This window comes from Schistocerca americana, chromosome 2 (genome assembly GCF_021461395.2).
Source record: "Schistocerca americana isolate TAMUIC-IGC-003095 chromosome 2, iqSchAmer2.1, whole genome shotgun sequence".
In the NCBI taxonomy this organism is placed as follows: domain Eukaryota; kingdom Metazoa; phylum Arthropoda; class Insecta; order Orthoptera; family Acrididae; genus Schistocerca; species Schistocerca americana.
The window spans coordinates 79840808-79864793 of NC_060120.1; the positions used below are offsets into that span (position 1 = coordinate 79840808).

Consider the following 23986-nt stretch of genomic DNA (forward strand, 5'->3'; position numbering starts at 1 on the left):
GATGTGTGTGATGTCCTTAGGTTAGTTAGGTTTAATTAGTTCTAAGTTCTAGGCGACTGATGACCTCAGAAGTTAAGACGCATAGTGCTCAGAGCCATTAGCCATATCAGTGACAAACGTCAAAGAAGTGCAGTTGAAATCAGAGACTGCCTTTCAAATTAGAGCTCTTTTTTGTACATATCATTTGCATATATATATATATATAGTGTGGATTATTATGGTAAAGTGACAAACTAAAAATCCAAAGGTCTCTTGTTCGATCCCCGGTAAGTCTTATAATTTTTATCATGTCACTTATCATTTCTTCCATCTCTGTGATGTTTGTTAATGTGAAAAATGCCTGGTACCATCGAGGTAGGTCAGTTCAAAGCTCAGAGGGGGACAACGGCATGTCACCTCCAGTGGGATTATGCCTAGTTAAGTACTGCGGTGTTCAAGTCAACCCTCGGTTTGCATACAGCTTTTGTACAAAAAACAGCTCATATCATCCAAAAATATAAACCTAGGAACCAGAAAAACTGTGTTTGGAGCATATATCTCAGTTGGGGTGAATGGTTCAAATGGCTCTGAGCACTATGGGACTCAACTGCTGAGGTCATCAGTCCCCTAGAACTTAGAACTACTTAAACCTAACTAACCTAAGGACATCACACACATCCATGCCCGAGGCAGGATTCGAACCTGCGACCGTAGCGGTCGTGCGGTTCCAGACTGTGGCGCCTTTAACCGCTCGGCCACTCCGGCCGGCCAGTTGGGGTGAAATGAGGCCAATGGAGAAGACAGAAAACGATCAGAAGCATGTGAAATTTATTTCACGAGACTGTCGAAGATGAAATGGATTGATCGAGTAACTAATGAAGAATTACTCAAACGAATCAACGAAATGAAGCCTAATGAAGACTATAATGAACCGACGAGGTAGGACGGTATAGTACATACTACAGGAGTTACTACTGAAAACTGAAGTTTAAGGGATGGTGGAAGGAATGAACCTGAGGGGCGGCCTTAGATATGAACATATATGGCAAATGGTTGATGAAGTAATATGCACCAAGACAGCTTAGTATGAAGTGTATAGCCGGCAAGCTACAGGAAATGAAAACTGCACAAACCAACGTGAGGATTGCTAGCAGAGAGAAAGTAATGCCAACAGTCACAACAGCTTTTTTCTGTCTTCAAAATCTTCTTTAATCCCCAAGTGTTCAACGACAATAGATGATTGGATCAACTTTTCGCATAGCCATGGCGGAGGACAACAAAGGACATGAACGACAGACAGATGTATTAAAATTCTCTGGCCGGAAGATGTTACCACATGAACATCTACTGATCGAAAATTTGGCTAACACGGACAACCGGGACGGCTAATCACGGAAAGTTAACAACAAATTTTCTTATAAATAACACTGAAAAGTGCGCTTCTCGCCCATTCGACACCAGTTTAGATAGCACTGCGCCTCTAAACTCGTTTCCTAGCTTACAATGATGTCCCTTTTCTCGCAGATTGTGTGAGGCACGAAGTGAGTACGTAGAAATTTCTCGCACGAGAAGTATCAGGGCCGATTATGTCTGAGACGCTTTCTGAAATCCACTTTACCTTCATGTGTTATTTTCGTTATTGGATCTGTCTCACCTGTCCTGGAGACCCTCTGTACAGGTCTAAAGTGGCATCTAAAGGAGTTTGTTGTGACGAAAGAGTTAGTATGAAACTTCCTGGCGGATTAAAACTGTGTGCCAGACCGGGACTCGAACTTGGGACCCTTTGCCTTTCGCAGGCAAGTACTATATCGACTGAGTTATACGAGCACGACTTATAACCCACAATCACAGCTACACTCCTGCCAGTACCTCTGCTCCTCCCTCACAAACTTACTTATTGGAATATAGCTCACTCGTAGAGCATTTGTCCGTGACATGCAAAATTCTGAAATTCGTGTCCCGGTCTGCCACTCAGTTTTACCCACCGCTGAAGCGTGAACATCCATTCTTTAGATGGAATTCATACAGGCAGAGCCCAGGTCGACCTATGAGCTGTCAGCCAGTCGAGGTGGTCGTGAAAAGATGTTGCTTTTAGTACCGGAACAAAGTCAGAGAAATAAGGAGAACAGGACAGATTTCACGTCACTGTTAGCTGAAACCCGGTCCCAGAGACGGGTTGTGCCCGAAGCCGACGCGCTTCGGCGGCGGCCAACTGTTAACACGTGACTTCTCTCCCACGCTTCCTACTGGCTACCGAGAATGGGTGAACAGTGAGCATGTTCTCTCCCACGCTTCCTACTGGCTACCGAGAATTGGTGAACAGTGAGCATGTTGTCAATAAAGGACCTTTGGTGAAGCGACGATCCCAGACGTAACGTAGGCCACAACGAACTGTACTCGAACTTTGCTTGAGAATCTGAGGGTGAACAATTACAAACAAAATAAAAATTTGAAGTATCAATTAAAGTGGTTCGGATGTCTGCACATCTCTCTCGTAAGTATGGCTTCACCTTCGGTAGATACGAATGTCAATGAATTCATTACTTCACGCCGAGTCCTTTCAACTTCACCACAGCGTCTAGATCAATTGCTCAAAAAGAGTTTTGCGTCACCTTCATATCTGCAAACATATGGTGGCTTAGATTCAATGGTAACAGGCAGTAAAAGAATAAGCATTGTGCAACTAAAAAAGAACACTGTGAAAGAAATACAAAAATATGTTCAAAATAAAAGCAGTCTTTCGGAAGTGGACATTTGTGAAATCAAAATCTTCTGCTGGGTAACATTCAGTACCGTGTTTCTCCACCCACAGCATTGTAACATGCTTGGATCGTTCTTGGCTCGGTGTCCGCAAGGTGGCCGTGCCGCTGCGCCTGGCTCTCTTCGACGGCGCCCCTGTCGATGTCATCCAGTATGTGGTGAGGTTTCTTGCGAGATATTCCCGAAGTTTCAGCTAGTCGCAAGTATGCTTAATCGTGTTCACGTCAATAGATAACTCAGACATACCATTCGGCTGATTTGTGCCACCTGAGCGCGAACCCGCCACCGAAACTGTGTTGGACAGGAGAATAGATTTTTGGATCCTGTCCCAATACTACGCAGCCCTCGGATTGCCTTCGATAGCGAAGAGAAAAGGAGGAAAAGGGGGAAAAAGAGGAGGTGGATAGAGAGAGCGGGAAGGAGGAGGTGGGCAGAGAGAGGGGGCAAGAGATGACGGACAAAGCGAAGTGGGTGGGGTGGGGGGGGGGGAGGAACTAATAGAAAATTGGAATAAACAAATACCTGGGCAATGGTGGGCCTCTCAGTTACTGATATAATAAATATGACTGGTTACGGCAATTTGTAATTTTCAACTGATATTGTTAGGCTCACAGCAATGTGTACCTCTAAAATTACTGCATTTATTGATGGCCTTGTATAAGAGATTGTCACTTTGCTTTAATGTGGAGTTTCGCCGGCGGGACGCGGTGCTTACGCGCATGTACCGGTATGTGGCGCCCACTGCGTTCCAATATTGTCCTTATCGCTTGGGCTCACGTAGTGTTGAGCGAGGTTTCTTTTTGGTGGCGTTGTTTTGGCTCATATTTGCTCTTCCTTCCCCATTGTATGTGGCGGTGGTTCTTTGCGGATGGAACTCTTGCTTCTGTACGCTGAGTTTGTGTGCGGTATTGCACTGTGGGCAGGTGTACTAGTGGTTTTGAACGTGATGTGGGTCTGTTGCATTATTGGTGGTGTTGTGGGAGAGATTTTCATTGTTGGTTTGGTGTGGAACACTGTTGCTTGGCTCGGGTAGGGTGTGGTTCTTGCCGCCCATGGGTTTGGTGCCTTCTGCGTCCCGACTTTCCCTTGTCGCTTGGGCCTTTACCTTTTGGACAGTTGTCCTAAGCCAAGGCATATGATGTTTCTGGTACTTTTATGTCAGTTTTGTATCACGGGAGCCGCTTGGCTTCTGCTAGTGTGGTTTGCAACCGTGTGATGTGGCAAGTTACTACGCTTGCCACACACATGTTTTTCTGTTGTTAACGTTTTGTTATGATTGTGAGGGTGGCTTGTTACCGTTTGTGTATATTTTTGGGGCCCACCCCTTTTGAAGGAGATATTTTTATAACATCGAAACCTAGATCAAAGGCTAAATAAACATTTGGTTTGCGACTGGTTGGCTGATTTTTCTTCATCCTCTTGAAATTTATACTGTTGCTGAATCGCAGCCATATTTCACATTCTGTTGAGGAAATTTAGAAAGCCGGCATCTGAGGCTGACTGCTGAAAAATTCTTCTGCCACCGACTTACATTCCGCGTAAGGACCACGAAGATAAGATTATAGAAATTAGGGCTTAATGGAGGTATGTAGACAATCGTTGTTCCCTTGCTCTGTTTGCGAGTGGAACAGGAAAGGAAATGACTAACAGTGGTACAGGGTACCCTCCACCATGCACCGTACGGTGGCTTGTGGAGTATCTACGTAGATGTAGATGTAGATGAACCACAAAGTTTCGCCTTTCAAGGCAGAACAGAGTACATAAACAGCAATATCTCATTCATGACTGGAGACACAGCACAGTCTATCAGGACTATTTTTACTTCCATTACACATCTGACTGTATGGAGCAATTTCCTCTGTTCAAAAAAGAATTAGAGAAAGGGGTTTCCGTTCAAAAGAGACACATTATGGTGGTGCAAAGCGCTTTTTTCGCTAATTATAATAAAAATGTAGTTGTACACAGCCCGGTATTGAGCTGGGACCCGTTGCTGTGCAGTTGCCGACTCGCTGTTCTCGTCCAACTACTCGTTCGGCGGGCCGGGCGGTGGGGGCGCGGGGGCGGCGGGCCCGTTCTCGCCCGCCGCCGGGGGCGGCCCGGTGCCGCTGGTGGAGCGCGGGCTGGCCGGGCTCGAGCTGATGGCCAAGGGCTTCGCCACGTCGCAGCCCGCCGCCATCGCCAGCCTCGCCTCCCCCGGCTCGGTGACCGCCGCCACCGCCGGCGCCGCCCCCGCGTCCGCGACGCCGTCCGGGTCGCGCAAGCAGCGGCGCGCCAACGCAGCCTCCGCCGCCGCCTGGGACCGCCACGAGGTCAAGACCGAGTCCAGGCCAAGCTGCGGCTGCCGCCGGCAGCAGGCCGCCTCAGGTAAGCAGCCGAGCCGCACCTCGCAGTCAATAATTTCCTTGTATGGGACCGTCAGTTTGGTAACATGCTTCCAAGAAACTTCCTGGCAGATTAAAACTATGTGCCGGACAAGAGACTCGAACTTAGGACCTTTGCCTTTCGCGGGCATGTGCTCTACCAACTGAGCTACCCAAGCATGACTCACACCCTGTCCTCACACCTTTACTTCTGCCAGTATCTCGTCTCCTACCTTCCAAACTTTACAGAAGTTCTGCGAACCTTGCAGAACTAGCACTCCTGAAAGAAAGGATATTGCGGAGACATGGCTTAGCCACAGCCTAGGGGATGTTCCCAGAATGAGATTTTTACTCTGCAGGGGAGTGTGCGCTGATATGAAACTTCCTGGCAGATTAAAACTGTGTGCCGGACCGCGAAAGGCAAAGGTCCCGAGTTCGAGTCTCGGTCCGCGCACACAGTTTTAATCTGCCAGGAAGTTTCATATCAGCGCACACTCCGCTGCAGAGTGAAAATCTCATGCTTCCAAGATCTTGACCTCTCTCGTTCTGAGGAGGGTTGAAGGCAGGATGGATGCAATGACCAGGGTCGATCAGTTTGGCGTTAGAAGAGCTGAGGGTGCACGAGAGGCAATAGTCAGCTTGCGATTAATTCTTGAGAAAAGACTAGAGAAGGCTCAAGATACGGGTGTTGGATTCGTCGACCTAAAAAGGGTTGACTGGCGGCAGCTTTTTCAGATGCTGAGAGAAAAAAATGAAGATTAGGGCTTAACGTCCCGTCGACAGGGTCATTAGAGATGGAACACAAACTCGGATTGTTTTCAGAATGGGGAAGGAAATTGGCCGTGCCGTTTCAAAGGAACCATCCCGGCATTTGCCTGGAGCGATTTAGGGAAATCACAAATGCTAGGCCAATATGTTGACCACTCCACTACCTTGCTCTGTAGACGCTAAAAGAGAGTCTCATAAAGTATAAGAACACAATTCTAGTGCAGAGATTGTATAGCGAAGAGTTGGCTGTGATTAAGTTGTGGAGAACATCAGGAAGAAACTGCCATTAAACACTGTGCACGACACGGTTGCTCACTCTCTCCTGTCTTGAACAGTAGATAGGTTCAGAAGGCAGCAGATGCATTCAGATGGAAATTGGGAGTTGCAGGCGGCATTATAGGCCACGATGAAAAAATAAATATGTTGAGACTTGATGATGACACCGCAGTGTTAAGCGATGATGCGGAACAACCAGAAGCGATGCTGGTGCAGATGGAAACCACCCTCAGATCTTCCTGTAACACGAAAATTAACAAAGCTAAAAAAGTGTCAGTGGTGAGCAGACTGAACACCATTGCTCAATGCTCACTTACGAGTGACTGAAGACAGTCCAGTCCTTCGCCTTCTGCGGAGCAACATTACATCAGATGAAAGGTCAAAGAAGGACGCTGAAAGCTGAATCTACTAGGCAAAGGCGGCCTTTAACAAGAGAAGAAACATTTCATTTCCAGCTGCATAGACAAACATCTAAAGAAAGACCTCATAAAGACGGTTTGTTTTGTGTGTGCTGCTATTCAGAAGTGAGACATGGACACTCAGAGAAGCAGAAAAATACTAAATAATCACCTTTAAGATGTGGTGCTGCGGCAGAGTGCTAAAGATTGCCTGGGTACACAAAGTATCAAATAAAGCGATGACTCACAGAGTGAAAGAAAAGAAGACGAGTCTTTGAAAGATCTTGCAACACAGAAGAGCAGCACTGGTCGGCCATCTGCTGAGACATGGTGGTCTCATTAAAAGCGTCTCTGAAGGGGCAGTAGAGCGGAAGAACACAAAAAGCACGCAGATACTGGAATACATCAATCAAATCGTGGAAACCTACACCACTCTCAAGAGGACGACTGAAGACAGAAAACCACGGCGAGCTACTGTCAATCAACCTGATGTTTGAATACCTAGGAGTGAGAGGGGGGGGGGGGGGAGATTAACTTAAAACATCTTCCGGGAATGCATCAGAATAGCCAGGGACTATTGTACCAGCTGCCGTGTGACCCATCCTCCACAGTACGCCACTTACTCGCGGCACCATCTAGTGGCGAAACATGACGAAACTAAACCACTTTAGTAGAGGTTTGAGCTCCGAAGTAAGAGTTACTCCTCGCCACCACAATAGACAGCTTTGCATATTATGCAACATTCCATTAATAATTTGGCCAGTGCGCACAAAGGAAACACCATCGCAGTGAAACATTATCCTAGTGTTTTTCTTATCATATTTGTTAAATAAGGATCGTCTAATCAAGGGCGAAGTTTCAGGATGTAGGGTTTATAAATGGAAGTCGATATCACAATATTTATTCTAATTCAATACAAACATGGAATCTTATTACAAGGTGACTCCCGAAAAACAAAAAACACCCGAAGGTAACACTGATTTTCACTGTATAGGACTTTGACTGACGTTGTTAGGAAGACTGAAAGAAGAACATATCACAGTTCCTCATTTGTACATCTCGCAATGTCAAATTAGCAAGAGAAATAACCCATTGAAGTCTACATCCAAGCTGCACAAACAACCAGATCAGTGCGAGCTGCTTCGGAGTACGTACTCTCACATATGAAACTAACACCTCATGCTATAGCAAAAAGCGGCACATCTTCAAACCGCACCGTCAGCTTGGGACGGCAGGCAGGTAGCCAATAATAGTCGATACGGGAAAGAATAGACGGGAATGCAGCAACATTTTCCCTGATAAGGCGTACAAAAATGCATAAACTGTTTCTAAGGTTGTTACCGAGTTTGAACGGTATTTCACTAGTTTAGGAAGTAGCACACATTGTGCCCAAAAGAAGAGGGAATACACGGGATTGGCCGAATAAGAAAATCTACTGAGAACGTACTAAATGTCTTGCTTTTCATGAGAGCGGAAAGACAGGATTCTAGTGTGTATGTTTGCCACATCTAAAGTGGGCACGAGGGCTAAGGCACCAGTGCGGCTAGGATTAACTCTGAGAAACAGTAACTTCAGAAGACGCGGAGCATGTCTTGGAAACCATCCCAGGACGCCACGCAACTCTGAAGCAAAGCATTTCTAATAATTTTTGGTAACATATTTCGAAAACACAGCAATCTAAATCTGATTTTAACAAAACATTCAGGTCTGATGGGGAAACAATTTTTTTATTTATGGTGACCCGTTTGTCTTGACGGATCATCTTCACATCACAGGGAAACACCAACGGTGACGCGTGTAGATGCTGAACAGATCTGTATTTTGTGGTTGGAAGGCGCAGTTGTCAACATTTGCATACACTACAGCTCTGCTCAGCGTTTACACGGGTCACAAGTGGTGATTATCGCCTGAAACTCAAACCGTCATCCGTGTGATTATTTTATCAACGCGCAGGTTCGTGTACGGTCTGGGTTCAGCCATTCCTATCTCCTCCTTATGTTAGCATGAAGAAACGGTTTCACGTCAGCAGTAACGATATAACGATACACGATAGGAATGCCGCGCGGGATTAGCCGAGCGGTATAAGGCGCTGCAGTCATGGACTGTGCGGCTGGCCCCGGCGGAGATTCGAGTCCTCCCTCGGGCATGGGTGTGTGTGTTTGTCCTTAGGATAATTTAGGTTAAGTAGTGTGTAATCTTAGCGACTGATGACCTTAGCAGTTTAAATCCCATAAGATTTCACACACATTTTGAACGATAGGAATGGTCGGTGTTTTCACGAGCAAATTGATGACGAGCAAGCGGAGATGCATCTATGGCCACCAGCTGTTTTTGTAATTTCGTCTTAGAGCATTTGGTACCTATACACTCGATTTTTGAGCCTTCCCCTTCGCATGCAAATGTCACACGACGGTGGGATGAACACAGGTCATCACATTTGACAGTTCTCGAATACAGTAACGTGAATCATCACGGATTAATGCGTTTAAAGGATCTTCGTCAAACCCCGAAGTTCTTCCTGAGCAAGGAGAGTCACTAATGTCTAAACGATCCTCCTTAAAACGAGAAAACCATTTTCTTGCCGTGCTGTGCCCGGTAGCATTACCCCATACACGGCACAAATGTTTCTGGCTGCCTTCGGTGTTGTCATCCCCCTCCTCTCCACTGAACTCAAAGAGAAGAATATGTCGGAAATGCTCCCATTTCTCGACATGGCACTCAATTTTCTAGCGTTCACAGTTGCACTCACTATCTCCAAACGACAAAAGTACAATATGTAAACCCAGATAGCAAGAGCCAACTACAAATAAAAATGACAATCGATAAATAAACAGCCGGCCGGAGTGGCCGTGCGGTTCTAGGCGCTGCAGTCTGGAACCGAGCGACCGCTCTGGATGTGTGTGATGTCCTTAGGTTAGTCAGGTTTAATCAGTTCTAAGTTCTAGGCGACTGATGACCTTAGAAGTTAAGTCGCATAGTGCTCAGAGCAAAAAACGTTCAAATGTGTATGAAATCCTATGGGACTTAACTGCTAAGGTTATCAGTCCCTAAGCTTACACACTACTTAAGCTAAATTATCCTAAGGACAAACACACACACCCATGCCCGAGGGAGGACTCGAACCTCCGCCGGGGCCAGCTGCACAGTCCATGACTGCACCCCTAGACCGCTCGGCTAATCTCGCGCGGCGTGCTCAGAGCCATTTGATAAGTAAACCCACAACAACCGGAACACGAACATGCACAACAAGAACGATACGAACTTATGCGCCAGCCTGATCAATGTACGAGGGCTATCCACAAAGTACATAACGTTTTGGAATTAAAAATAAATGAAGTATTGGAAATTTTTTTTATTATATACAGATGAAAGCCACACTTAAATACTACTTTTCTACATAGTTGCCATTTAAATTAAGGCACTTATCGTAGCGATGGACGAGCTTGGAAATTCCTTCGTCGTAAAATTCGGCCGCCTGCGCCTTCAACCACGTGGTTACCTCTTCTTGAAGCTGTGCGTCGTCATCAAAACGCTGCATAGCCAACCACTGCTTCATTGCTTGGAATAAGTGGAAGTCGCTCGGTGCCAGGTCGGGACTGTACGGCGGATGAGGAAACAACTCCCACTTAAAAGATTCGAGAACTTCACGAGTGGCATTTGCCGTGTGGGCCCGGGCGTTGTCGTGAATCGGCAAGATCTTTGAGCCCAACGTTCCCCTGCGCTTGTTTTGTATTGCTCTTCTGAGGTTGTGCAGAGTTTGGCAATACCTTTGAGAGTTTATTGTAGTGCCTCTTTCCAGGAAATCCACAAAAATCACACCTTTTCTGTCCCAAAAGAAGAGGTAACCACGTGGTTGAAGGCGCAGGCGGCCGAATTTTACGACGAAGGAATTTCCAAGCTCGTCCATCGCTACGATAAGTGCCTTAATTTAAATGGCAGCTATGTAGAAAAGTAGTATTTAAGTGGCTTTCATCTGTATATAATAAAAAAAAAATTTCCAATACTTTATTTATTTTTAATTCCAAAACGTAATGTACTTTGTGGATAGCCCTCGTAACTGAAATGATACAGAATCATGAAGCGGTCTGTACCAGCGACACTTAGCCATGCAGCATTTCAGAGTCGCACACCTGTGTACTGAGGCCACGGCCAACCGCAGGTGGCGCTGAGGAGGAGCGCCGCGTGCCCGCGACGCAGCACCAGCAGCAACACCAGCAGCTGCAGCTGCAGCACCAGCACCAGCAGGTGCTGCAGCCGCCCCCGCAGCCGCAGCAGCAGGCGCCCCAGGTGCAGCCGCCGCCGCCGCCGCAGCAGCAGCAGCAGTCGCTGCAGCTGGCGGCGCCGCAGCAGCTGCAGGCGGGCGGTCTGCTCGTGGCGGCGGACGGCTGCAGCCGCACCACGTGGCCGCCGCCCATCAAGAAGGAGCCGGGCACCACGGCGGCCAGCACGCCCTGCCAGGTGGCCGAGGTCACCACCAGCATCTCGCCCATCGCCACCATCAAGGTGGAGGCCGCGTCGCCCGCGCCCGTCCACCACCACGCCGCCTGCAAGAAGGACGTCGCCAATGGTCAGTCCTCAATCTGATGCTCGTTTCACACGATTTAGGTACTGAAAATAAACGTCGTGGCCAAAAATCACGGAAACAGTCTGGATATGGTGTCGGCAGTCAGCTGCTGAAGCCCATGTCGTGAATTTTTGTCCGTACAGTCCTGACAGGAGCGCGTTCCTGCAGCCCCACATTCAAAGAGGCGGCGGTATTCTGACTCACAGTATATCGTCGATCGCCCCATATGGCTCTGCAGAAGTGACATGAGTCCGTTCGTCAGACAAATGCAGTCGTCCTATGTAGCGGTTTACTCCTGCGAATTCAGTCCGGAAACGGGCTGCTGCTACGGTTGCAGGTTCGAATCCTGCCTCGGGCATGGATGTGTGTGATGTCCGTAGGTTAGTTAGGTTTAAGTAGTTCTACGTCTAGGGGACTGATGACCTCCGATGGTAAGTCCCATAGCACTTAGAGCCAAATTGGTTCAAAAGGCTCTGAGCACTATGGAACTTAACATCGGAGGTCATCAGTCCCCTAGACTTAGAACTACTTAAACCTAACTAACCTACGGATATTACACACATCCATGCCCGAAGCAGGATTCGAACCTGCGACCGTAGCAGTCGCGCGGTTCCAGACTGAAGCGCCTAGAACCGCTCGGCCACTTCGGCCGGCACTTAGAGCCATTTGAACCATTTTTGAACTCCTGTGAAAACATCCTCTCTGTACCGAAGAACTACCCAAGACAGTGTTGATACTGGAAGCCCGTATTTTTGTGCAATCTCCGGTATGCTGTAACCCACGCGTCTTGCGCCCATTATCATTCCATGTTCAGAGTCAGTTAACTCGCAACGTGGTGACATGTTCATTGTATATCATTCTGTAACGGACAATTGAGCACTGTGTCTACACACGCACCATACGCGGGATCAAGCCGCAACATTTGGGCCACGTATACGACAGATGTCCGAATGGGACAACTACTCCTGTGACTTTTTGGCCACTACGTTTATTGGTAGTAAGTAATTCGCGATGCTTGAGGGTTGTTGGAAAAGTTCTCGGAATGGAATTGTAAGCCGGCCGCGGTGGCCTAGCGGTTCTAGGCGCTTCAGTCTGGTACCGCGCGACTGCTACGGTCGCAGGTTCGAATCCTGCCTCGGGCATGGATGTGTGTGATGTCCTTAGGTTAGTTAGGTTTAAGTAGTTCTGAGGTCTAGGGGACTGATGACCTCAGATGTTAAGTCCCATTGTGCTCAGAGCCATTTGAACCCATTGTGCTCAGAGCCATTTGAACCAATTTTTGAAATTGTAAGAAACGACTTACTTCAGTGAGACTTCCGTATTTTTCAATGTAATCTCCCTTGTACACTAATCCGCTTGGTCCACTGTCTTGATGAAGGTTCCCTCCGTCTACAAAGGGAAATTTTGAGCTTTTGGGAGAGATGAATGTCTGATGGAGCCAAATCAGGCAAGTAAGCCGGCTGTGCCAACAGCTTGTATCTTAATTAATGTTTTTTTTTTTTTTTTGCCATGACAGCGACACTTGTGTGGGCGTGCATTGTCTTGATGAAAGATGACTTTCCTCTTTACCGAATTTGGCCTTTTTTCGCGAATCTTTTGCTGTAGTTGGTCCAGGAGGTTAGCGTAGCATTGGCCCTATAATTGTTTGACCAGTGGGAAGATATCTATAAGCAGAATCCCTTTTGCATCCTAGATAACTGATGCCGGGACCTTTCCGGCCGATCATATTACCTTTGCTTTCTTTGGTGGTGGTGAATTAATATGTTCCCACTGTTTTGAATATTGCTTTGTCTCTGGGGTGTAGTAGCGGACTCACGTTTCATCTGTGATCTCAAACCGGCGAAGATAATCTTTTGGTTACTCTGAAAACGAGTCAAATCTTGTTCAGACATTTCCATTCAGCTGCGTTTCTGATCCTGCGTTAAGAGTCGCGGAACCCATCTAACAGATAATTTTCACTGTTAAAATGTGATATGCCCGTTCAGATGACGTCCCTATAGCGTCATCAGTTTCTCGCACTTTCAGCCTGCGATCCTCCATGACCATTTATGCACCTTTGCAATAATTTCTGGGGCTATGGTTCATATTGGTCGACCGATACGGGGATCGTCATCTAAGCTGTAGCGACTAAATTTAAACTCTTATGTCCACTTGGTAACAGTTGAATATGAAGGAGAAGAGTCCCCAGCGTGTTCTGAAGATCGGCATTCATTTCCTTTGCTTTCATACCTTTCTTTACAAAGTACTTAATCAGTGCTTGAATCTTTATTGTCTTCCACCTTCACAAATCACGCGTCACAGATCTCTACCCAGAGTGCTGACGCGTTCGTATTTACTCATAAAGGATGACCTATTGCCGGAGCGGCCGAGCGGTTCTAGGCGCTACAGTCTGGAACCGCGCGACCGCTACGGTCGCAGGTCCGAATCCTGCCTCGGGCATGGATGTGTGTGATGTCCTTAGGTTAGTTAGGTTTAAGTAGTTCTGATTTCTAGAGGACTGATGACCTCAGATGTTAAGTCCCATAGTGCTCAGAGCAATTTGAACATCAAAAATAGAAGAAGGGTTGTTTATAACAGTATCCAGTATATGTTTTCGTTACTGAAATCAATTAACCTTGACCGCCAGAGCTGTATATTCGCGAACGTGGAGAGTTTTTCGAAACAGGGTGACAGATCTGGGGAGCGTTGAGGTGGTACAAGCGATGAGGTGCACTGCCAGGCATTACATACAAGTCTGCAGCAATAGGATATGGGTGTGTTTCAGTACGTATTAAGACAGCAGAGTCAGCATCTCCAACCGTCCACTAGCGGTGTCACCGTGCACGTGTTACACTCTGAGAAGCTTTAAGTACCTGGACATAAAGGAGTTGAGCAATAACTGCAACATTTCGAAAGCCTTCCTCTGTACTGACGAAAGAAGATAACTGTGGAAGCGAGTCGCGAATGTAGCTGATGAGAGGCACTATCCGTACACAGGACGACAGATTTACAGTTTCTTTTCAGTCTGTGGAACTATAAAATTGCATAAAACAACAGCTAAAAGTAAACATTTCCGGCTATATGTGCATGAAAGACTACACCATGGATGACCAAAAACGGACCACGCCTTCCTCATTGTTGGTCACGGAGCAGAGCCGTCAGCAGAGCAAGTGGTCCATGGTTTGCAGCTCTCCACAATCGCAGTTGGTACTGACGAGTGGAAAATCCCATTTTTTGGAGATTACATCTGGATTTTCTGACTCCACAGCGTACACGACTAAAAGACTCTTTGTGACCAGGGGAAAGATTTCAGACATTTGCCATCAATAGGCATCGTTTACTACTTGTGCTTTCTACATTTCCGTTTTTACTTCGAATCGACTCATTTGCAAATGTTGCTCGTTTTCATGAGACCCCAGTCTCTGGACGATTGGCATATAACATGTAACGGATGGCTAGGCTTGATGACTGTGTTTGTTCTTTCCACCCTGGCAGACACTTCACGGTGGGTCTCTGAGGAGCAGAACCTGCCGGATGATATAGCTTAGCAAGTGGTGAAGGCCTGAGGCATCCAATAATAAACGTGCACGTCCTACTTTGTGCCTTGTATGCTTATTTGCTTTTACTCATAGACCAGATAATGTTAATAAAGTAAGAATGTGCAAAATGTGTGCAATTATCTTAAGAAATGAGGTTTAACTTTTCTCAAATTTTATGAAGAAAAAATATTATTAAGGCTGTGCTGCCAGCTTTGAGGTGTTCAACTGGATAACAAGCTGTTATCATAAAGCGAATATTGATCTTTGTTGATTACGTATACACCATGAAGAGCTGAGTTATTCATTGACAGTTACCGTATGCAGAACTTGTATGACTTGGTTCAGAAGACGTTAAACCACTGCGCAGTCATCTTATCGTGGCGTCTGCACAGCAGTTCAAGCGAAGAATTCATAATTCGCTTTCTGGCGTGAATGCGGAAAGCGTGGGAGTGCGAGAGAGCAGCGGGGGAGCGCAGAGTGGCGAGCTGTGAGTGTCGCGTCGTGTTTCAGCAGCGTCCGCGGCGGCCAGCATCCCAGTAGGCATCGCCGTGGCGCGCCAGCGGCAGCAGCACGAGCTCAAGGCCATCGCCGCCACCGCGCCGCCCCCGCAGCAGGCCGCGGCGCCCGCCCCCGCGCCGCCGGACCAGGCCAGCGCGCTCTCCGCCATGGGTGAGTGTCTCGCAAAGCGCCCCGGCGACAGCGTCGCAAACGCTCGCTGCCGCTCCGACGCACTACCGTCTGCCAGCTCGAATGAGGCGAGAGCCCCGCCACGAGTTCAGTCAACGTCCTTAGCGCTGGAAACGACCTCTAATCACAAAAGTGCTCGTCTGTTCTCCGTTTGAGAGATGCAGACCGCTGATGCGGACAGCGAATGCACCAAGTTTTGAGAAGGAGGATAACGCTCGGGGCTCCAATAGCTACAAGATTCACGAAGAAGGACGTCAGAGCTTCGCGTCCCGTCGGTATAAAGGTCAAGAGCGATGGGGCACTAGCTCCACTGGACAAGGCTCGACAGAATTAACCGTAGTGGATTTTGTGAAAGGAACTATCCGAGCATTCGTTCGAAGTGCGATAGCGTGCTGAAAAGAAATGTCTCCGAATGTTTTATGTGAAAACTCTTAAAAGCTTGCTGGCCTGGGTGGCCGAGCGGTTCTAGGCGCTACAGTCCGGAACCACTACGGTCGCAGGTTCGAATCCTGCCTCGGGCATGGATGTGTGTGATGTCCTTAGATTAGTTAGGTTTAAGTAGTTCTAAGTTCTAGAGGACTAATGACCTCAGTCCCATAGTGCTCAGAGCCATTTTGAGCCTTAAAAGCTTCATAACAAAACAAACGTTATTAACTCTCTACATCTTTATTCTTCATTTCTACACATTTATTTCTCAACGTAGACACCTTGGTCACGAACGCATTTCTCGCAACGAGAGATCAGTTTCTGACATCGTCAATGTACAGTGTTTTTGTTGGAAGAGCCACAACCTCACCTCTGCCTACACCGCTTCACCATTATCAAAATGAAGTCTTCGAAGATGCTCTTCAAGTTTTGGAAACAGATGAAAATCGGATGGGGTCAAGTTGGGACTGAATGGAAGATGATGGATGACAGTGACCCTAAGGTGTCGGACTATTGCAGATGTCGCAGCGCTCGTGTGTGGTCTGGCATTTTTATGCTGTAGCTGGGGGTCCTCGAAGTGTGGACGAACTCTTCGAATTCGAAGCTCGATTACTGCACGCTGCTTCTCACGCACCGCCAAAGTTACGTTCTACGTTGTCCTGTTACATGCTACAATTCTGAGCCATCCAGCGGTAGAAGGCTGCAAGTATGTGGATAAGAAGAACAGAAATGGAGAATGTTAATAACGTTTGTTTTATTTTAAGAGCTTAGAGAGTTTTCACATAAAAAGTGCGGGGGCATTACCTTTCAGCACGCCGTCGTGTTTAGGAAACCACGAAATAGTTCAATCTGGCCAACATACACACAAAATCTACTCGACAGAGAGAGCTGTCCGCCGTGGCTTCATTGTAGGAATCATTCCAGCATTTGGTCAAAGTATTTAGGAAAGCCATGGAATATCTAAATCTCGATGTGGGTGAACCCCTTAAAATTCTTTTAGTTACAATGTTTTTACAAGAATCATTACTTAAAACATGCTTGCATTTTACAGAACTGCGCAGAAGGACCCACTGCTGAAAAGTATTTGGATGTTTAAGAATGTTGTTCCATAATAAGCAGACGTGAATTTCCATAAATTAGAGCTTCAAACCAAATGATTACAGCGTCCTAAGCTCTTTAGTAGTATAAGGAAAGTGAATTAACCTCTGACATCAACCAGTAGTCGAGGTCGTTAGCTCACCCTTCTCCAGCGGCACTCGAGATCGTGATAGTCTGTTCGAATCCTGGTGGTGGAAGAAATTTTCCCCTCCAGTATTTGGCCGAAAAGAGGAGAGGTGACGGTGTAAATGTACTCATCACCAGACTCTAGGTGCGCGCCTTAACAGTCGTGCGGTTGGCATCCCGCAACACACTGGCTAATTGTACTTGCGCGATAACTGCAAACAAGACGTTCCGGCTTACGTGCAGGTAGGCAGTCCCCATCGTAAATTTCCATCATTACTTCAAATAAGACAATGGGACCGCTCGCCTACCCGATGTAAACAGCTACCTCATCCTGGTATCTTTCCAATATTACCCCTGGTAAACCGCCACTGGCCTGGTAAGGGTGCCGAACCGGAAACACTCAGAAGATGGTCCTACGCAGACCGTGCGCAAGTAGAATCACTTGTCCTCTGTCGCTGATCAAAATGTTAGTAGTAAGAAGAAAGACCAAAATCATGACGCGCTGCAATGTTATTGCTCGACTCTTCTCACCTGTTTCCATTCTAATTTAACGCGGTAAGTTTCCGCTTTTTAGCTAACGCTACGAAATTAATAATGCGTTCGAGATGTAATTGAAATAATGAGTAAAAAGGTAGCCATTTCATTCGGACTGAGAGCTTTATATCTTTTTTTTTGAGCGGTCGGCAGTGTTTTGTTGAGAGGGACAATGGGCGTCGCAGACAATGGCGATAGGGGAAGCTGACCGGCATCCTCGCTGGGGAACGGCCGATGCGCGCTACTCTTCAACCAGCCGGGGTTTCCGTATTGTTCCAGTCGTCTGGCAACTCTCACCAGGCCTGCTAAAAATTGGGATACGCTCTTCGTCGGAGACATCCAATTAAATTAAACCCGCAATAGACAATAGCATTTAATATCAATTCATCGAACCAAAACTCATTCTTATACCCAAGCAGGATATATTCTACGGGCAGTGCATCAGGCCGCAGTAATATAAAGATAGCTTATTGTTTCTGAACAAAATGCCAATAGTCAACCGCTGAGCCGACTGGTACGGCCTTCAGATACAGACTTCACTGAGACTGTAGCCAGTGAACTTCTTCGCAAATTGTGACGAAGTTTCAAGAGACAACAAATCGAACTTCGCCTGATAACAAGCCTGAGTCAGTGAGCGAGATGGAACCGTGATGAAGACACTGCTGCAGTACTCCAGGGGTAGCGGCTTATCCAGGCAATGGCAGCCAGGACGCGGACCCTGCGTGTCATGTTCCTGACGGCGCTGTTTTGTCACAGGCGAAATGCATGAGGAAGAGGAAGGGCTAGGTCAAATAGGAAGGAGAAGAAGAAGAAGAAGAAGAAGAAGAAGAAGATGGGAAGAAGCTGAAGGGTACTAAAATGGGAATGGAGATGGGGAGGAGATGAAGGGAAGGAAACCATGAGGATATTAATGTTGGACTGTGTTGTGCTACAGTTTCATAAGACTTCGCATTGGGTGGGAAGGGCTTGTTTATTACTACTAGTCGGCGCCATTCTTGTTATGCCATGTCGGCCAACAAACTTTACGAACGTGTTGCATACACCAAAAGAAGAAAAAAATATAGTAACGAAGAATTCTAAAGCTCATACCTTAAGATATACGAGAACTTGTTCATCTTTGATACTATGAAACACATCTCCTCTACTGCAAGCTCTTTGGTTTTCATATTTTGAGAGGAGGTAGTGTGGACCAAAATTGCGGTGTCGGCCGCCATTCGGTCGGCTGCACCTCCAAATATGGGTGCCGCCAGTTACGCCACCGCAACACGATGGCGCCGCCACGAACTATTACTCCGCTGCCAATGAGATGCAAGCATCTCCTCTGCGGAGTTCCTGCGGCGGCTTTACCTAAGTTCCAACATTCACGCACTGACCCCAATTTGTGTGCTTGCCAGTTGAATAACATTTACAGATTTCCATAGTGCCCAGGACTCGTGATCAACTGAAAGTTATTGTATTGAAGATTGATTCGTAAATCTGCGGTATCTCTATATGTTTCAGCATTCAAAGCTATTGTCAGTAACTGACGCAACAACTATAGCAACAAAGTTAAGTATTATTTTTACTGTTTGATGTTAGACGTAGAATAAATAGGGAGATGAAGCACAGAAGAGGTAAATGGAGGACGATAAACGGCGTTATTGTTAAGGTAAAGTGACAAGAAGATACCCCTAATCCTCTCCTCGCTCTCAGATCTGTTTTGGCTGAGTTTCGATATTTAGGTTTGAAACAGCCTGAGCAGCAAACCATTGACATTAGTCGTTGTTCAACCATTGTCTTTAATGATGGCAGCAGATGGGAGGTAAGTAGGTACGTCATGTAAATGATCTCATGTTTGCTGCAGCCACACATTAATCTGTAAGCTGTCAGCTGAAGCAGTCTTCTGTGCTCGTGAAAACGCATACATGAACATTAGGTCTAACGATGCCAATAATACGTAGAGGGTCTGATGACGGTGCGATTACCAAGTTCTAAAATGAGGCTGCGATGGTTACACATGAGAGTACGTGTACAAATATTACTGCCGCCAGAAAGACATAAACGTGATCATGAGATCATCAAACACATAAACTAGTAGCTACCTATACTTGTAATGACTTAATTGCCGTGCTAGAGTCGTCTTTTTCGTTGTTGCTGCACAGGAGGATTCGGATGCGCAGTACTTTTGCGTTAAGGACCGACACTCAATATCTGCAAAGTCAAAAGCTCTAATGGTGAGATGCTCGACAGACGGTGACCAGCTACCGATGCCCTAGCTCATGGATAGGGGCGTGCACTACAGCTTTATAATCAGCGATGGGCACAGCAATCAGTCGCATATACATCGGTGTTTTATTGCAGGTGTAGCTAGAGTCCAGCTACACTACAGCCATCGTCAGTGCAGTAATGATAGCTATAGGCCTACTGTAGCTCAAATTTTGCCAGATCTGCAGCACAGATTTATGTGCAACTGATTGTTGTGTTCACGCCTGATTATAACACTTTCACAGTCGCGGAGCACAACAGCTCGTGATGGAATCCATCCACTACAGCTTTGCTTTCATGGAATATAATTCGAAACTACGGTTCGCAGACTACACCGAACCCATTGACTCCGTGAAACATCTGAGTCACAACCAGTGTTTACGACCATATTCGTTTCAGGCAAATCCCGGGATGGTTCCTTTGAAAGGGAACGGCCGATTTCCTTCCCCATCCTTCCCTAACCTGAGCTTGCGCTCCGTCTCCAATGACCTCGTTGTCGACGGGACGTTAAACAACACTAACCTAACCTACGACCATATTACTTACGCATACTGTAGTTCATTCAGAACTGACAAGAAAAGAGTCGCGTAAAGGCAATCAGGGGTTAATTGAATTTGCCATCGGTACCTGACAGAGCACGATAATAATGTTAAAAAGGAAAAAACTTTCTAATTTTCTGAAATATTTTGCTGAATATTAGGAAGCGTTTTCCTTTTTAATATTGCAGTCATGGATTTCCACGTACACACGCCTTCACAGCAGAAGAGAGCACGAATCAAGGTGCCTTCAAATGGTTCAAATGGCTCTGAGCACTATGGGACTTAACATCTATGGTCATCAGTCCCCTAGAACTTAGAACTACTTAAACCTAACTAACCTAAGGACAGCACACAACACCCAGCCATCACGAGGCAGAGAAAATCCCTGACCCCGCCGGGAATCAAACCCGGGAACCCGGGCGTGGGAAGCGAGAACGCTACCGCACGACAACGAGGTGCCTTCCACATACTGAATTCATCATAAGTAAAAAACATCTAGAACGGAAAATTTTAAGCGAGGCAAATAGATCTACTAAGGCTACATGTATTACAGGATTGTGCAATTATAATCTCAGAGAAAGAAAGAAGCTGGGGAACTACTTCATAAGATCAGATTTGGTATGGCCATTGCTAACAGCAAGGTAGTCAGAGAAGATGACCAACCATCAAGGTTGTCAGCGAAGATTGCCATCCTGAGCTAATAACGAGAAAGGTAAGTGTGGTGAAGCAGTGTGATGTGAAATGTACGGCGACAGAACAAATATAGTTCACAAGACAAACTTTACTTGCAACTACCACTTACTTTTCAGCGGCCACTTTCTCTATGGAAAAAACTTATGGCTCTTAACTGAAGATAAGCCGGTGTGGACTTCAGAAATCTACGGAAACTACACACGGTGTTCGAAGTTATAACGCCATTCTCCGCTTTAAGTGAGCGCTAAAATGGTTTTGCGCATCAAGGGTACAAGACGCGATTCCTCCAACCTACGTTTCCGGCGACGGGTTAATAAATCACAGTCATCCGTTTTTACACCATCTTTGGACTATAGAACTCTTGATCGATCTTTACTGAACTACAACTGCATACACACTTCTCAAGTACTGTACAGTGCATGGCTTTGGATACCTTGTATCACAACCAGTCGCCAGTTTCCAGCTGCTGTGGAAAGGAATTTTTGTTTGGCGTCGTAAACGGGCTGAGGGTGGCCGAAGCCATCATGGCTGGCTTACAGGCTGAATAATTTTCCCACGACGGTCGGTGTTTCCAACAATCGTTCAGTAAGGCTTCTTAAATAGCTGCTAGGAAGCAGAATGTTACAGAAGAGCTGCAACCCGGAGCAGGAAATGACCAATGAGAAGGGTTACATTCTTCTCCTGATTCTGATTGGCTGAAAGGTTTATATGTTAAATAATTTCGTGGAGCAGGCTGGAGCTCATGAAACCGGAGAATCGGTCGGCAGTCCTCATGGGCTTGACGTGGCAAGTCGTGAGTCGTCTGGGGCAGTGTTTGTGTTTTAATGTAATGCTCATTTCGGAAGTCTGGAGATAGTGATCCTTCGAGATCAACGAGGTTACCTTCCCGGGAACAGAAACCCTACAGAACATTTGGAAACGTTTTCCCGAAAGTGGGCTGGAATTCATCACAGGCATTTTTCTTCTGTTCTTGGAGTGAGTGGCGGACTAGTGAGCGTGTACTTGTTCGGTAGAAACAGGCCTCAGAGCAGACCATGGGACCATTAGTTATCTGGGGGTGGTGGTGTATAAAAGTGATGGACTTGACAAGGATTAATTCACGCCAATAAATTTCGTTTCCGTGCAAATCTTAGAGTGATGTTTTTGTCTGATTTTGTCTCAGTTGATTTTAAATTGTATTCCTGTATTGTTGTTGTGGTAGTTATCGGCGATAACTGCTAACAGCCAGATGGAGGTGGCATACGGAAATGTTAGCGGTGTAGACGTCTCAGTCCAGTGGTCGCATGTTCGAACCTTCGTGAATGTAGTTAGGTAGCTACAAGGCTTTCAATTACAGACTTCGGAGTTCTGAGGTGGTTAAACCTGTCTCGCGAGTCAGTGAGGCTGGTGACCTGTATTCAGAGTGACTGACAGCGTAACAGGGCAGAGACTTAATCCGGATCCGCCAATAAAAGTTTCCGACAAACTCCGCGGAGCAGTGCGTCGCGACTAGCGCGCTGCACATCGCCTAGAGTTTGTGGATTTTGGCAGCGACAGCGACTGTGTTTCCGTGCAGCGTCACAGAAGCTCCGAGGTACGTACGAAAGGAATGTTTCACAGTCAAGGACGAACCATTGCGTGTATACCTCTGTACGAGAATGACAACTGAAGAAAACTCGACAAGCCAAAATCGCTAAAAAAGCAATTTATTGGATGACCGGTTTCTACAGAACTACACTGTCAATGGATCCGGTCGTCCAATATAATGCTTTTTTAGCGATCTTGGCTTGTCGAGTTTTCTTCAGTTATCATAGGCCCTACTTTGCAGATCGGCCTCGAACTGACAATGTCAGGAATTATGGTGCCTGCAGGTCACATCCACACTGTAAGCAAGAAAAGGACGAGGATATCCTTTCATTGACAATTTGTTGCAGAAGCGAAACGTGTATACCGACGAAAACACGCATTTCAGTGGTAGATGAGTATAAAGTATAATTATTAATAAACAGGAGCTGCAGGTACTAAACACACGCAAAATGACAATTTCACTGACATTAGCCTGTTTCTGAAAGATCTGTGCACTCTATACGTGAGACCATTTAATGTATATACGGCCCTAGTCTTCGACGCCAGGAGCGCAAAGGAACTATCTTGCGTTTTCGTGAACGATGACCCGCTTCAATTTCGAAACACCGTCGCGTATTCGACACGCCGCGAAAATTTCAAGATTTAACTCAGTAATAGCTCTAATACTGACGGTAACTGCATTCGTGAAAATGTCTTTGGAACTGAGCCGGCCGCGGTGGCCGAGCGGTTCTAGGCGCTTCATCCGCCACAAGGAGACGAACCGTGGAATGGTTCCATTCAAAAGTAATCACCAAACGCTATAAGACATCTATTCCATTGGGAGACGAGACGATGATCGTTTCCTTCCTGTTTCGTAAAACTCAGCCTGCCGCTCACGAATCCACAGCCGCACTCACTCTTGCACTTCCTAGTCCGACAGAAACCGACGTCCACGCATGTGTTTCTTCTGGCCACCGCCATTTTGACCCCCAGGGTAAACGGCAGAACCAACAATGGAAACAGCCAACTTTACTAACTTCCTGGCTGATTAAAACTGTATGCCAGACAGAGACTCGACCTCGGGACCTTGGTTCGCAGAAGAGCTTCTGTGAAGTTTGGGGGGTAGGAGACGAGGTTCTGGCAAAATTGAAGCTGAGGAGGGGTCGCGAGTCGTGCTTTGGTAGCTCAGTCTGTGGAGCACTTGTCCGCGAAAGGCAAAATTCCCGGGTTCGAGTCTCGGTCTGGCACTCAGTGTTAATCTGCCAGGAGGTTTCATATCAGCGCACACTCCGCTGCAGAGTGAAAATCTCATTCCGTCCACATCTCCCCCGTCCCTGTTCGCACGAGTTCCGGTAAGGTCATGATGACCACCTCCACCTTCAGGAATCCTCTGCTCGTCGAGTTCCGCAAACGTGGAATCAGAATCAACGCACTTTGCAGAAACTGCTCCACAAAACCAAAACGCGCAGGA

At 46.7% G+C, this 23986-nt stretch overlaps 1 protein-coding gene across 1 annotated transcript in view; it reads left to right on the plus strand.

Annotated features, from left to right (window-relative positions):
* Positions 1-23986, plus strand: part of LOC124593793 — a 298108-nt gene that overhangs the window by 97086 nt on the left and 177036 nt on the right. The window contains exons 4-5 of the mRNA XM_047132142.1: positions 4738-4907; positions 10889-11108. Of these exons, the coding sequence (XP_046988098.1) occupies positions 4738-4907; positions 10889-11108 (390 nt within the window). The remainder of the gene's footprint in view (positions 1-4737; positions 4908-10888; positions 11109-23986) is intronic.